Raw genomic sequence first — 14,529 nt, 5'->3', positions numbered from 1 at the left:
ATACATGTGCAGAATCTGAACATCTGACTCCAAGAGAACACATTGTCTCTTACACAATAGTGTTCCACTATCATTCAGGATATGAATTGTGGTTGTTAACTGCAATTCTGGAATCAGATGTCTGATCTAATGTCCATGTGTACCACATACTGCCCGAAAAACCTTGAGCAAAAGATTTAATTTCTCCAAGTCATCATGTCTTCATCTGTGCAACGGATATTAAAAATAATATCTATTTCATAGGACAGTTATAAGGGTGAGATCTGTTAAAATATGGAACATTGTAATCCAATCCTGGTGCAGATTCTAAGTAAATGGAATATCTTATTAGCCTTACCTATGGAGTCTGTTTTTATAAGATCACTCAATCCATAGCCAGAAAAGCACATAACAACATGGAAAGATCTAGGTAGAAGGAAAGGTGGAAAAATCTGGACACAGGAAAAAGGTAAGTCTTAGTACAACCCATGATCTGCCACTTTTCCTTTGACATTCATTACAAAGGACATAGATGGTGACAAGCACCCCAAGGAAGAAGAGGCTGTCATGAGATGAAGGAAGGGCTTTTTGGGAGAAGGTTATACTTAAGTGGAAGTTTAAGAATGAGAAGGTCCCAAATGAATTAGGTAGTGAAAGGGGAAGGTTCAGGCATTGAATTGTCTGAGGGTGCAACTTATTATATATGGCATGATCAATAAAACCAACTATATAAGCTTATAGGTGAGGAAAAGTAAGTTTCTAAAAATAAATTGGTGCTTGGCACTATTGAGAGCTTTGAGTTCCTTGATAAAGAGTTTGGATGTTGTCAGTCAACAGATGTAAAGCTTCCAGTGGTGGGATCTGAGAAAGGGAGAAAAACATGTTACAGAATGATTAAATAAGAGTTAAATGCAATGGATTGTGGTTCCATATCTGTGTGGTTAACCATAATCTGCAATGTTTGAGAATGATGGTCATTGGGGTCTTAAGGGTGGTAATGTCTTAGGATATTCCATAGTTTGAAAATACTAGTAAATATTTAGAAAAATAAAACTCAGTTGCGAAGAGACTAATTTGACAAATTGTTGTCTAGTTGTATAGTTGTGTTGTTGTGAAGTTTTGGGGTTGTGTAGTTGTGTAGTTGTGATGTTGAGTAGTTGTGTCACTGTGATGTTGTGTAGTAGTGTAGTTTGATGTGTGGTTGTGTTGTTGTGTAGTAGTGATGTTGTGTAGTTGTGTTGTTGCATAGTTGTGATGTTGTGTAGTTGTGTTGTGGTATAGTGTAGTTCTGTTGAGTGGTTGTGTTGTGTAGTTGTGTTGTGTTGTTGTGTAGTTGTGTTGTGTAGTTGTCTTGTTATGTTGTGTAGTTGTGTTGTTAAAAGAACTACACAACTACACAACAACACAACTACACAACACAACTACACAACAACACAACTACACAACACTACTCAACAGAACTACACAACTACACCACCACAACAACACATCACATTGTGATTGTGTTGTGTAGTTGTGTTGTGGTTGTGTAGTTATGTTGTTGTGTAGTTGTATTGTGCAGTTGTGTAGTTGTATTGTTGTGTAGTAGTGTAGTTCTGTTGTGTAGTTGTATTGTTGTATAGTTGTGTAGTTCTGTTGTGTAGTTGCCTTGTGATGTTGTGTAGTGTAGTTGTGTAGTTCTGTTGTGTAGTTGTGTAGTTGTGTAGTTGTGTAGTTCTGTTGTGTAGTTCTGTTGTGTAGTTGTGTTGTGTAGTTGCCTTGTGATGTTGTGTAGTGTAGTTGTGTAGTGTAGTTGTGTAGTTGTGTTGTGTAGTTGTGTAGTTATGTTGTTGTGTAGTTGTGTTGTGCAGTTGTGTAGTTGTATTGTTGTGTAGTAGTATAGTTCTGTTGTGTAGTTGTGTTGTTGTGTAGTTGTGTAGTTCTGTTGTGTAGTTGTGTTGTGTAGTTGCCTTGTGATGTTGTGTTGTTGTGTAGTTGTCTTGTGATGTGTTGTTGTGTTGTTGTGTTGTGTGGTTGTGTTGTGTAGTTGTGATGTATTTGTGTTGTTGTGTAGTTTTGTGTTGTTGTGTAGTTTTGTTGTGTAGTTGTGTAGTTTTGTTGTGTAGTTGTGTAGTTTTGTGTTGTTGTGTAGTTAACCAATAATTAACAAAATTGTAATATAACGGGTATAATTTCATACAGTTCCCACCACCAGAGTTGTGTGTCCTGTCCCCTCCACTGGAAACTTGCCTATTCTTTATCACTCTGGGAGTACGGATCAAAATTCTTTGGTGGGGTACAGAGGTGGAAGGTCTGGCTTCTGTAATTGTTTCTCCACCAGACATGGACATTGGTCGGTGGATACTTACACCCAGCCTGTTTCCATCTTTCCCTAGTGGGGTAGGGTACTGGAGAGGTAAGACTTTGAAACAAATTGGTGAGGTCATCTATCTGCCCAGGGTAGTCAGGATGGAATAATAGCAGTATAGCAGCTCCATTTTAACAAAAGCCCCAAGGTGAGGGTCCAGGTTTGGGAAGCACCAGTCTGGAATCACCGGATCACCTCAACTTTTGCTTGAGGAATCCAGTCCTGTTCTTCATGCCCTGCTCACCAGAGTGGATAGGCAGAAAATACCAGAGAGACAAGCTGAGGGTTGCATGCAGCCATCTCACTCACACAAGTACCTGGTAAAGTCCCACTGGGGCATAGTAGAGTTCTTCCTCTAGCTGGCTCTTGACACAGGAACTGAAGTCCCCAGAAACCATGACACTGGATGAGCTACTACTGTTTCGTCTTGACACAGGTGTGCCTTTGGGGGGTGACTGTAAAACAGGACACAGTCCAGTTTGTCTTAGTTGCATAACCAACGACTGCAGAGTAAAATGAGTGCCAGGGTGGCAATTAATAAGTGGGTGATGCAGGACTCCATTTGAATCAGGAACGCCTGACTGCTATACACATCACTCTTGGTTCACACCATCACCGACTACCCTGATTAAGAGAGCAGACTCTGGGCTTAGGCTGCCCAAATTCAAACTCGGTGTAGCCCCCAACACTTACAAGATTTTTAAAAATAATTAATTTATTTTTATTTTAATGAGAGGAAAATACAGAGAGAAAGACCAGAACACTGCACAGCCCTAGCTTATGGTGGTGCTGGGAATTGAACCTGGGACCTCACAGCCTCAGGCAGGAAAGTCTTTTTGCATAATCATTATGCTATCTCCTCAGCCCTGTAAGATGTTTTTAAAGCTGAGAAATCCTAATTGTTTGCTTACTTGCTTGCTTAGTTGCTTTATATCAGAGAGCACTGATGAAGCTCTAGTTTATGGTAGGAAAGGGGATTGAACCTGGGTCTTTGGGAGCCTGAAGCATGAATATCCTTTTGCTTAACCATTATGCTATCTCCCCTGCCCAGAAAATACTGCTTTTTAAATTTATTTGCTTATTATTTATTCCCTTTTTTTGCCCTTGTTGTTTTATTGTTGTAGTTATTATTGTTGTTATTGATGTCATCATTGTTGTATAGGACAGAAAGAAATGGAGAGAGGAGGGGAAGACAGAGGGGGGAGAGAAAGACAGACACCTGCAGACCCGCTTCACCACCTGTGAAGCAACTCCCCTGCAGGTGAGGAACCGGGGGCTCGAACCGGGATCCTTACACCAGTCCTTGCACTTTACTCCACGTGCTCTTAATCAGCTGCGCTACCACCCGACTCCTGAAAATCCTATTTTTCAGGAAAGTCTTATCTGAAGCCCTAGTGTAGAAGTCAAGTAGATGAAAGCAGAGCTGCTTTGGTAGGAGAAGGAAGAGGAAGGCTAAAGGGTTCTCCTTGACCACGTAGCCACCAACCTTATCATTTATACCAAGAACAGACCAGCAGGTTCAGATCCCCCAGGGGACATTTTGAAATAATTTACTATAATGAGTCCCAATCATCTGGTCTTAGTCTGTTACAACCACCTGATTTGTATCTGCCAAGTTATTTTTTCCTTTTTTATTTTTTTAATCGCAACCCAGAGGCCAGGTGGTGGTGCACCTGGCTGATCGTGTAAGGACCTGGGTTCAAGCTCCCAGTCCCCATGTGCAGGGGGAAAGCTTTCGAGTGAAGCAGTGTTGCAGGTCTTTTTGTCTCTCTCAGTCTCTATCACCCCTTTCCCTCTCAATTTATGGTTGTCTCTATGCAATAAATAAATAAAGACAATACCAATAATAATCATACCAATAAGAAGAAAGAAAGGAAGGAAGGAAGAAAGAAAGAAAAGTTGAAGTTTATGTTTCAAGGACACCAGTAAAATAATACATATTGTATAAACTACAATTTTGAAAATAAAGCTAAAGTCACAGGAACAAATTCAACATAACAGAAGAGGAATATTTGGTTTTGACCCATTATGCACTTAAGTATCCAGTAGAATAAACCTGCATATGTAGTTCTAACTCTAGTGCTGTAATATATATATATATATATATATATATATATATATATATATATATATATATTATATATGACACTTTCTTTTGCTTTGAGTTATTTACAACTCAGACATTACAATTACATTGGGTTTGATTGAAAAACAGATCTTTCCATCTCTTTTTAAAATGTTTTTATTATCTTTATTTAATTTATTGGATAGAGACAGCCAGAAATCGAGAGGGAAGGGGGTGATAGAGAGGGAGAGACAGACACAACTTCACCACTTGCAAAGCTTTCCCCCTGCAGGTGGAGGACTGGGGGCTCGAATCTGGGTCCTTCCTTGTACATTGTAACATGTGCACTCAAACAGGTGTGCTACCACCCAGCCCCCTTTCAGTCTTATTACTTGAGTAATGTGAGCTCCTGAGCTAGCACTACCTGAAATTCGAAAGTTGTGATCGTCACAATAAAATGTACTTCAGTTGTAATTTTCTAGAGACTTACTTATTTCATATGAAATAGAGTTTCACATGACAGAAAGAAAGAGATGCCGGACGGAACACAAGTCTAACACATGCAGTGCCTAGGCTCAAACTGGGAGCCTTAGACATGCAAGTCCTGCACTCTAGCAACTGGGCTTTTTTTTTTTTTCTTCTGACGACTTAATAAATTGATATGAAAATAAAGCTCACTTTATTTATTCACCTTTTACCTCCTCAAAAAGAAAGAACACTTACTAAGGTGTAGATGGACAAGTTTGTCTCTTTTTTTTTTTCCCAAGAGCACTACTTAGCTCTAACCCATCATCACTTTCTTTCTTTATTTGTTTTGAGATGATGAGTGGAAAAAGGAGGAGAAAAATGGATCTTCTGACCACTTTTAATGTGACCCTGAAATGGCATCCCCAGTGACCTTCAGCAAAGAAGTAGTAGGACCAGGCTCAGAGTGCAGGGGGAGACTCCTTGTTAAGTGCTCACTCTCTGGATGAACAGCATTTTAGGTCCCCTCCACAAATCACCAGGAGTGAGCAGAAAGTCATGTTTGAGGCCAAGTGTAGTCTCACCTTGCTCTGGGGCAGAATGGTGATGTCCTTGTAGTTGATTTGCCACAAAATGTCTTTATTTTGCCTCTGTATCCTTATAATCAGGCCTATGGTGACAACTCCCAAGACAGTGGCCAGGAAGCTCATTGTGAGGATGCCAGCAATTCCACCTGGAGAGCAGAGAGTAAGCATCATCACTCAGGCCTGTCTAAGAACAGACAGGAGACATTGACAGCCCCAGCCTTTCCCTACCAAGCAGTCACCTTGAAGAGTGGGCATTCTGGTCCACTCAGACTGGTCTCTATCAGGAATCCTTTATTGGTTTTCCTTCTAGTCCCTTCCAGTCATTGCACTCACCAATCTTTTTGTTTAGACACCTCTGTTGTGGAGAAATAATAACGGTGACTTTTTTTCCCCTTGTTGCCCTTATTGTTTATTGTTGTTATTATCATTGTTGTTATTGCTGTTGTTGTTGGATAGGACAGAGGGGAATCAAGAAGGAGAGACAGGGAGGGAGAGAGAAATATAGACAACCTGCACACTTGGTTCACCACTTGTGAAGCGACCCCCTGCATGTGGGAAGCCGAGGACTTGAACCGGGATCCTTATGCCTATCCTTGTGCTTTACACCACCCACACTTAACCTGCTGCACTACTGACGGCCCCCATAATGGTGACTTTTAATGCCATCTCCATGCTTTATTAAGCATTTACTACATACTATCCTTGGGATTCCCTCAGGAGTGAATCCTGGATTCCTGACCACTAGTCAGACTCTATTCCCTGACTCTATATATCTCCTCTGATAGAAGCCCTGAGATGCCACAATCAAGAACCAGGGTATGCTAAAACACAGGTTCTCAACAGGGGAGCAGAAGGTGACCAATATCTCAGTATCTCATAGTGAGGCAACACGACTCCCAGGCATGGAAGTGCCGGGCTGGCGTGAGGGTGTTTCTTCCCGGGCACGTGCTCTCTGGGTTGGAGAGAACTCAACTGGAGCCAACCTAGGCTGCTGCTTGGAACTCGAACCAGGAACTCATGGCGGAGCGCGAACACAATGCTTTTACTGATCAGAGACTATATATATATCTTTAATCGGAAGTGGCAAGTGGGAAAAGGAAATGGCTAGGAGAGAGGGTGGAGAAAAGAGCAAGAAGGTAACAAGCTTCCATAGCAGCTGTTGCAAAGGTTCTAACCAGTGGGATTAACCAATACCCAGTAGGCAGGGCCGTCTCAGGCAAAACAATGATTATGTAAATAGACCACAGCATCATTGATGGAGCAGAGCAGGCGGTATGCCCAACATGGAAGCATTAATTCAAAAGGCTAATGCACCCCAATGTTTATCTCTTCATAACTGTACTATTTACAGTAGTCAAAGTATGAAAACAACCTCAATGGCCAACAAAAGATGACTAACAAAGAAACAGTGAAATTGGATAATCTGGAACAAAATAGACAGAACTGGAGGTGACTCTCTTGGTGAAATAAGTGGATTATTTCAATACTAGATGATTTCACTTTCATGTGGAATAGAGATGGCTTAATGAGTTTGCAAAAAAATTTTGAGAAATATGGTGTTTATGGCAACAGGGGACATAGTGATCCAAACACACATGCCAAATGTAAGTAGAAAAATCATACCAGAAGAAAACAACAGGCTCGAGGATTCGACTTCCGGAGGCGGAGCTAAGAGCAGCAGATCGCTTTCTCTCCTCTCCTCTCCTCTCCTCTCCCAGATGAACTAGGAATACCAAAGGAGACCACCCGGACTGAAACAAGACAGGACTAGAATGACCACAGGAGCCCAGTAAATCACCCGTGAGTACAAACACACGTGGCTGGTGACAGAGAGGAGAGAGGAGCCTAAGGAGAGATTAAGTGACTGCTAACAGTTCAACAGTTTATCAGAGGAGACACCACCTCCAGTCTGCTCCACAACAAGGGGACAGCTGAAGGGAGGAAAGGACTCCCCAGAGACTCACCAAGTACAACTCTGAGTCTCCATTGCTACTACCCTCAGAATCTGGAGCAGCAACAGGGAGGGACACCAGGGTACAGAGATCTAACCGGGAAACTCAGGAGAAGACCTATACCTCGGTGGCATAGCTGAGGGGCTGTGAAAGTCTCTTTGCATAACCACTGGATTATCTCTGCCACATCCTGCTTTATCTCTTGGTCAGGAGTCAGTGATTAAGCTAAGAAGCCTATTGATAGTTTAAAATCCCTCAGGCTGCCATAGCCTACAGGGAAGAAAAAAAAGAGGCTTTTACACCACTGAGCTCCAACTCAGGGATTGAAAAAACTGTTAACTTCCACCACAGTAAACCCTTTAATTAAATTACTTATAGACAAGTCAACCCAGGCAATAGTGATCAATAATTTGAAAAGTACTGATAAAGGGAACTCATAACATAATATATAAAATGGTTAAAACAACAAGAAAAAATATAGGAGACTCGAACCAGGACAAGAGTCCAGCTAAAAGTCCTCCAGAGGGTGAAGCACAAAACAACGAGTTCAACATCCAAACATTAGCTAAGGAAATAATAACAGGAGTGAGTAAAGAATTTGAAAAAATTGTAATCAGAAATGCAGGAACAACAAATGAGAATATGGAAGAAATTTCTAATTATCTCATGGTTATTAGAGAGCTGAAAGCTGAAATCGCTGAGCTAAGAAGGCAACTAGCTGAACAAGCTAAAACAGTATCAGAGCAGGGCAACAAAATAGATGAACTCTAGAAAGCAGTAGAGGGCAGAGAGAATAGAATCTATGAGCAGGGCAACAAAATAGATGAACTCTAGAAAGCAGTAGAGGGCAGAGAGAATAGAATCTATGAGGCTGAAGACAGAATTGAGGATGAATTAAAGACAACTAAAAAAGAAGTAAGAGATCTCAAAAAGAGATTAAGAGATTCTGAAAACAACAACAGAGTCCTATGGGATGACTTCAAAAGAAACAATATACGCATTATTGGCATACCAGAGGAAGAAAGAGAAGGAGAGGAAAAAAGCATTCTCCAGGCCATAATAGCTAAAAATTTCTCTAGTCTAGACAACACCAAAGACATAAAGATTCAAGAAGCCTAGAGGGTCCCAAACAGAATTAACCCAGACCTAAAGACACCAAGACATGTCATACTTAGAATGGAAAGGAATAAGGATAAAGAAAGGATCCTCAAGGCTGCAAGAGAAAAACAAAGAGTCACCTACAAAGGAAAACCCATAAGATTAGCAGCAGACTTCTCCATACAAACACTACAGGCCAGAAGAGAATGGCAAGATATCTATCGAGTGCTCAATGAGAAAGGCTTTCAGCCAAGAATACTATATCCTGCTAGACTGTCATTCAGACTAGATGGAAGCATCAAAACCTTCTCAGATAAGCAACAGTTGAAGGAAGCAACCATCACCAAGCCTACCCTGAAAGAAGTTCTGAAAGGTCTCCTATAAACAACCAGACCACCACAAATAGGACATATATCAAAACACTCTAAAACTCTTCAAGAATGGCGTTAAAATATCTTCAATCTTTGATATCAATAAATGTCAATGGCCTGAATTCACCTATTAAAAGACACAGAGTAGGAAGATGGATCAGAAAACACAACCCAACAATATGTTGTCTACAGGAAACTCACCTAACTCAACAAGACAAACACAGACTTAAAGTGAAAGGATGGAAAACTATCATTCAAGCCAATGGCCCACAAAAAAGGGCAGGAACAGCTATTCTCATATCTGACATGATAGACTTTAAAATAGATAAGATTAAAAAAGATAGGAATGGACACTACTTAATGCTCAGAGGATCAGTCAATCAAGAGGACTTAACAATTATTAATATCTATGCAAACAATGAGAAGCCATATAAATACATCAAACATCTACTGAAAGAGCTACAGCTATATATTAACAGTAACACAATCATAGTAGGGGACTTCAACACCCCACTATCTCAACTTGACAGATCATCCAGGAAGAAAATCAATAAAGACATAAGGGAGCTAAATGAAGAGATAGATAAACTAGAACTATTGGACATTTTCAGAGTCATTCATCCCAAGAAACTGGAATACACATTTTACTCAAATCCACATGGATCATTCTCAAGGATAGACCATATGTTAGGCCACAAAGACAGCATCAGCCAATTCAAGAGCACTGAAATCATCCCAAGCATCTTCTCAGACCATAGTGAAATTAAACTAACACTTAACAATCAACAAAAGATTAGTAACAGTCCCAAAATGTGGAAGCTCAACAGTACACTTCTTAACAACTTCTGGGTCAAAGAGGAAATCAAAATGTTTTGAGAGTTCAATGAAAATGAAGACACAAGCTATCAAAATATTTGGGACACAGCTAAAGCAGTCCTAAGAGGGAAGTTCATAGCTATATAAGCACACATTAGGAAACAAGAAAAGGCACAAATAAACAGCCTGATTGCACATCTTAAAGACCTAGAAGAAGAACAACAAAGGAACCCTAAAGCAACCAGAAGGACAGAAATCACTAAAGTTAGGGCAGAAATAAATAACATTGAGAATAGGAAAACCATACAAAAGATCAATGAAAGTAAATGTTGGTTCTTTGAAAGAGTAAACAAAATCGACAAACCTTTAGCCAGACTCACAAAACAAAAAAGGGAGAAGACCCAAATAAATGAGATAGTAAATTAAAGAGGAGATATCACAACAGACACTGCAGAAATTCAACATATCATGCGAGGCTTCTATGAACAACTATATGCCACCAAGCTAGAGAACCTGGAAGAAATGAATGATTTCCTAGATACCTACCTGCCGGGATAGCCTGAGGGTACTTCTTCCCGAGCTAGTGCTCTCTGGGTTGGAGAGAACTCAACTGGAGCTGATCTAGGCTGCTGTGTGGGAGAGGGATCAGGAACTCGTGCTGCACCAACTTCCGCAGGAGATACACTCTGGAACTCTCGGAGCCGGAAAGCAATTTCCAAGTGTCTTTAATCAGAAGAGCAGCTGTTTTTATACTATCCAAGTAGGGTGGAAACAGGATGTGATATAGAGAGGGTGGAGAGAAAAGTGACTGGTGAAAATCAGAGTGTGACAAGGAGGGGGCGGAACAGGCGAGAATCCTATAACTGAACCACCAATGCCCTGGAGTGCTTTATGTAAAAGTGATTTATGTAAATAGACCAAACCTTTGGATCAGTAAATCCCTATATAGGCATATGGATAAGAAGAAGCCAGGGGGAGATGGCAACTACCCAACATCTCCCCCTTTCTTTTTAACTTTTTGCCATAGTATCAGGAGTGTGGGGCACTTTGTGAGGCAGGGAGACTGATAAGAGGCACACCTTTTTTGGGGTTCTACTGTCCCTCCTTGCTCAACCTCTCCGTGGAGAGAGAGACTAACAGGATTGACACACCCCTCAGGCTCAAGCCCTTCCAAGCTCAACCATATCCTCACAATTTCCCAACATCTTCCTCTTACTTAATGGCCATATATAACTGGGTCAATGTCTGTAAAAGGCTTCATCTCTGTCAGGGGAATAGCAGTATAGGGGTGAACGGAAACCTGTTGGGTAGAAAGCAGAATGATAGTGTGTAAGTGTCTTTAAAAAGAACTAGCACAAGACAGGGAGGGATAAGTAAGAGTAGCAAGAGACAGAGTGAGCCTGATGGGTGGAGGAGTGGGGGCCTGATAAGCCGAGGGGCTAGAGGGGTGATCTGGTATTGCAAAATCCCGAGTCAGCTGGCGGTAAGTTCTATGAACTACTATAGTCATTCTTCAAGAAGTCCAGCAGTATAAAAGGAGTGTCCAGCAAGTTCTATAGAAGCATCAGTCCAATGTCAAAGGCCAGGAAATAAATGTCACACGTCTATCTTGATGGAGGAGGACGGCCACCGGAACTTTTCTTCTCTGTAGAGAGTGACCTGGAACTGCCAAAACATGATGGGCGAAACAGAAGCAGGAAGAGCAGACACCGATGGTTGAGAGAAAGGCAGTAGGAAAATCTTGTCCTTCGGAGTCTGTGAATCAGGTTCTCCAGATCGTGTCAGGTCACATCATGGGTTTCTGGGGATGGCTGTAATTGTGGGTGATGTCAGAGGTCAGGGGTCCAAGATGGATTTCTGTGGATTCTATATGAGCAGATGCTTCTTTATGCGAAGGCTTGTCATAGCTGTAGTCAATTACTTATGAAAAAACTTTGTAACAAATTAGAAGTTTACTACAATTGATAACTCAATGATTATAACTGGTTTAGGTATCTTTATAATTTTGTGTAAAGGTCATCTTACGTGACCTCATGTAGCAGTCTTTATATAGCAAAGTTTTCATACCGAGTTTAAGTTACATATATTGATTCTTGACTATTTTTACATTGGGTTTTTAAGCAAACTCAGGTTACTAGAGTTAACACATTTTAGTGACAATTTTTTTTTTTTTGGTACATTTACAATATCAGATTGATGCCAAATTTGTTGTGGATTAATTTCCACAAGATAGCTTACAGGACATTTTTGGGGGCCCTCCAAAAATGTCCTGTATAGAGAATTTGTATTTTAACTTAGGAGATGATGAATTGTCACATTGAATATTTAGAGTTTTACCTTAAACACTCAGTTACTTAAATGAATTGATTTTACCTCTTCTCATAAAAATGTAACTTCGAAGTTACGATTTAACTGTCAAGTTAATGTTTACCAAACTTGAAACACGCATATTAAACATATAGTTTATAACACACAGGAGGAGAAAAACTTGTAAATAAGATATATCATTTCAAATGTGAATTTAGAACTACTGTCATAGTTGAACCATCTTTACTCACACAGTTTAAGACTAAACATTTCATATTGATATCAAGACTTAAAAAAGAAATCAAAAGGGGGAATGAACAATTTTTGGACTGTTTCTGGACGTCTCCAGAAACCATGGCTGCGTCCAGCCGTTTGATATAAAGTCAGTTAACTTTCAGAGTACTCTGAGCACAATGGGTCATACAAAAATTTTGGTCACTCAATTTTTTTTTTTTTTCACTCACTCACTCACTCACTCACTCACAAAACACAACTGGCCAGTCATAGCATAAGACATTCATTCGGGGGGGGGGAAGTTCTGTGAATCAGATTTTTTTTTTTTTTGATTCTGCCATGCTGTATTATGGATCCTGGGGTGCATCCTGTAGCCAGTCCTCTTGCAGCCAGTCTTCTTGCAGTGTTTCTTGTTCTTCAGGGATATCAGCGCCATCATGTTGGTATTGCCGGACATGGCGGGCAGGAACCCAAACAGGCTTGGAGTAATTTTGTGGAAAAATACATGCGAAACCCCTCCCCATAGTCAACAGGGGGTCAGGTCCTTTCCAAATTTTATCAAGTGGGTCTTTCCATTTGACTTTAATAGCTGGGAGGGTGGGTGGTGTTTGCCAATGAAGAATTATAGGAGGTTGGTCGGAGTTTTTGTAAATATTAAAGAGATTTAATGTAGTTAAGGCTTTTGCCAGCTGGATATTAGGGGGGTACATTTCCCCTTTTTCTTTATTTAATTGAGCCTTAAGAGTTTGATGGGCCCTCTCAACAATGCCTTGTCCCTGTGGATTATACGGAATGCCTGTAGTATGAGTAATGTTCCAGAGGGAACAAAAATCTTTAAATTGTTTGCTGGTAAAAGCAGGTCCATTATCCGTTTTAAGTTGAAGAGGTAAGCCCATTACAGCAAAACAGGAGAGCATATGGCTTATAAGCTTTTTTGAGTTTTCTCCAGTCTGAGCTGTAGCCCACATAAACTTAGAGAAGGTATCAATTGAGACGAACACATATTTTTGTTTGCCAAAGTTAGGTATGTGGGTAACATCAATTTTCCAAAGAGCGTTGGCTTTTAAACCTCGAGGATTAACCCCTAGAGTCTGAATAGCAGGTGTTTTGATTAGACCTGCACAGGAGGAACATGTAGCAAGAATACGTTTTAACTGTGGCAGAGGAATATCAGGAAATCGAGCTCGAAGACCTTTAAGATTAACATGGGTTAGGGAATGAAAGTCAGCAGGATTAGAGACAGAGGCTAGGAGAATTCCTGTGGAGGCAAGGCGGTCAGCTGCAGCATTCCCTTCGGACAGGGGACCAGGAAGAGGGCTGTGGGAACGTAGGTGCTGAACATACAGTGGATGGGTTCGAGAACAGAGCATAGAGGCAATTTGAATTAAAAGAGGAGAAAGTGGGTTGTCATCAATTCTTACATAAGATCGCGCAAGCCATGGAAGTAAGTTAACAGTATACACACTGTCAGAAAAAAGGTTGAAGGATTCTGGTACAGCTTTTAATGCAAGGAAAACAGCATAAAGTTCTTTGTACTGAGGGGAATTATCAGGAAGTTCAGTAAAGAGAGGTTTGGGGTATTGCTGGTCTGGATAATATATAAGGGCAGCAGCTCCCTTTTTTCCACCATCAGTGAACACTGTAGGAGCAGAGGGGATGGGATCTCGAGAGAAAAGTTTAGGTACTAGTAGAGGCAACAGAGGTAAAGAAGCTATCAAATTATTAGAGGGAAAATGATTATCTAATTGTCCTGGAAAACCCATTAAACTTATGGCAAAACGAGAATGGTGGCGTATGAGCCATTCTGTATCAGTGAGAGAAAAGGGAAGAATGATTGAATCTGGTTCCCTTCCTAAGACCTGAACCGATCTGTTTCTCCCTTGGCGAACCATAAATGCTAAGGCATCAATCTCGGTAAGGAGTCTTGGAGCTCCGCCTACTGGCGTATGAAGCCATTCGAGAACGCCATGTTTCTGCCACAATGCCCCCACTACCGTGGGGGTGGAGTTAAAGATTAGAAGATTTACTGGAGAGGAGGGGGAGAATCGAACGAGGTGCATGTCCTGGAGAGCCTGGTTAACTTTTTCCAGAGCCAAGGATGCTTCGGGGGTTAACATACGCTTTGAGGAGGGCTGTTTGTTTCCTTTTAACAGATCGAACAGTGGTTGCAGGCAGCTCGTAGGCAGATAAAGATACTGCCTAAGCCAATTCAAATTTCCAAGAAAACTTTGTAAAGAAGCAAGAGTGAGATTAGAAGGAAAAGTAACACAAGGTTTTAAAGGACGAATCTGCGTTAGGGAAATCTCTG

At 40.9% G+C, this 14,529-nt stretch overlaps 1 protein-coding gene across 1 annotated transcript in view; it reads right to left on the bottom strand.

Annotated features, from left to right (window-relative positions):
* The window catches only part of LOC103126847 (guanylate cyclase 2G-like), an 81,583-nt gene that overhangs the window by 30,584 nt on the left and 36,470 nt on the right, over positions 1-14,529 (bottom strand). Inside the window, exons 8-9 of the mRNA XM_060172259.1 lie at positions 5,441-5,589; positions 2,644-2,781 (exon numbers count right to left, since the gene is read on the bottom strand). Of these exons, the coding sequence (XP_060028242.1) occupies positions 2,644-2,781; positions 5,441-5,589 (287 nt within the window). The remainder of the gene's footprint in view (positions 1-2,643; positions 2,782-5,440; positions 5,590-14,529) is intronic.

The sequence above is a fragment of the Erinaceus europaeus genome, chromosome 14, assembly GCF_950295315.1.
Source record: "Erinaceus europaeus chromosome 14, mEriEur2.1, whole genome shotgun sequence".
Classification (NCBI taxonomy): domain Eukaryota; kingdom Metazoa; phylum Chordata; class Mammalia; order Eulipotyphla; family Erinaceidae; genus Erinaceus; species Erinaceus europaeus.
Note: the sequence above shows the minus strand (reverse complement) of the source record. Positions and strands in the feature narration are given on the sequence as shown.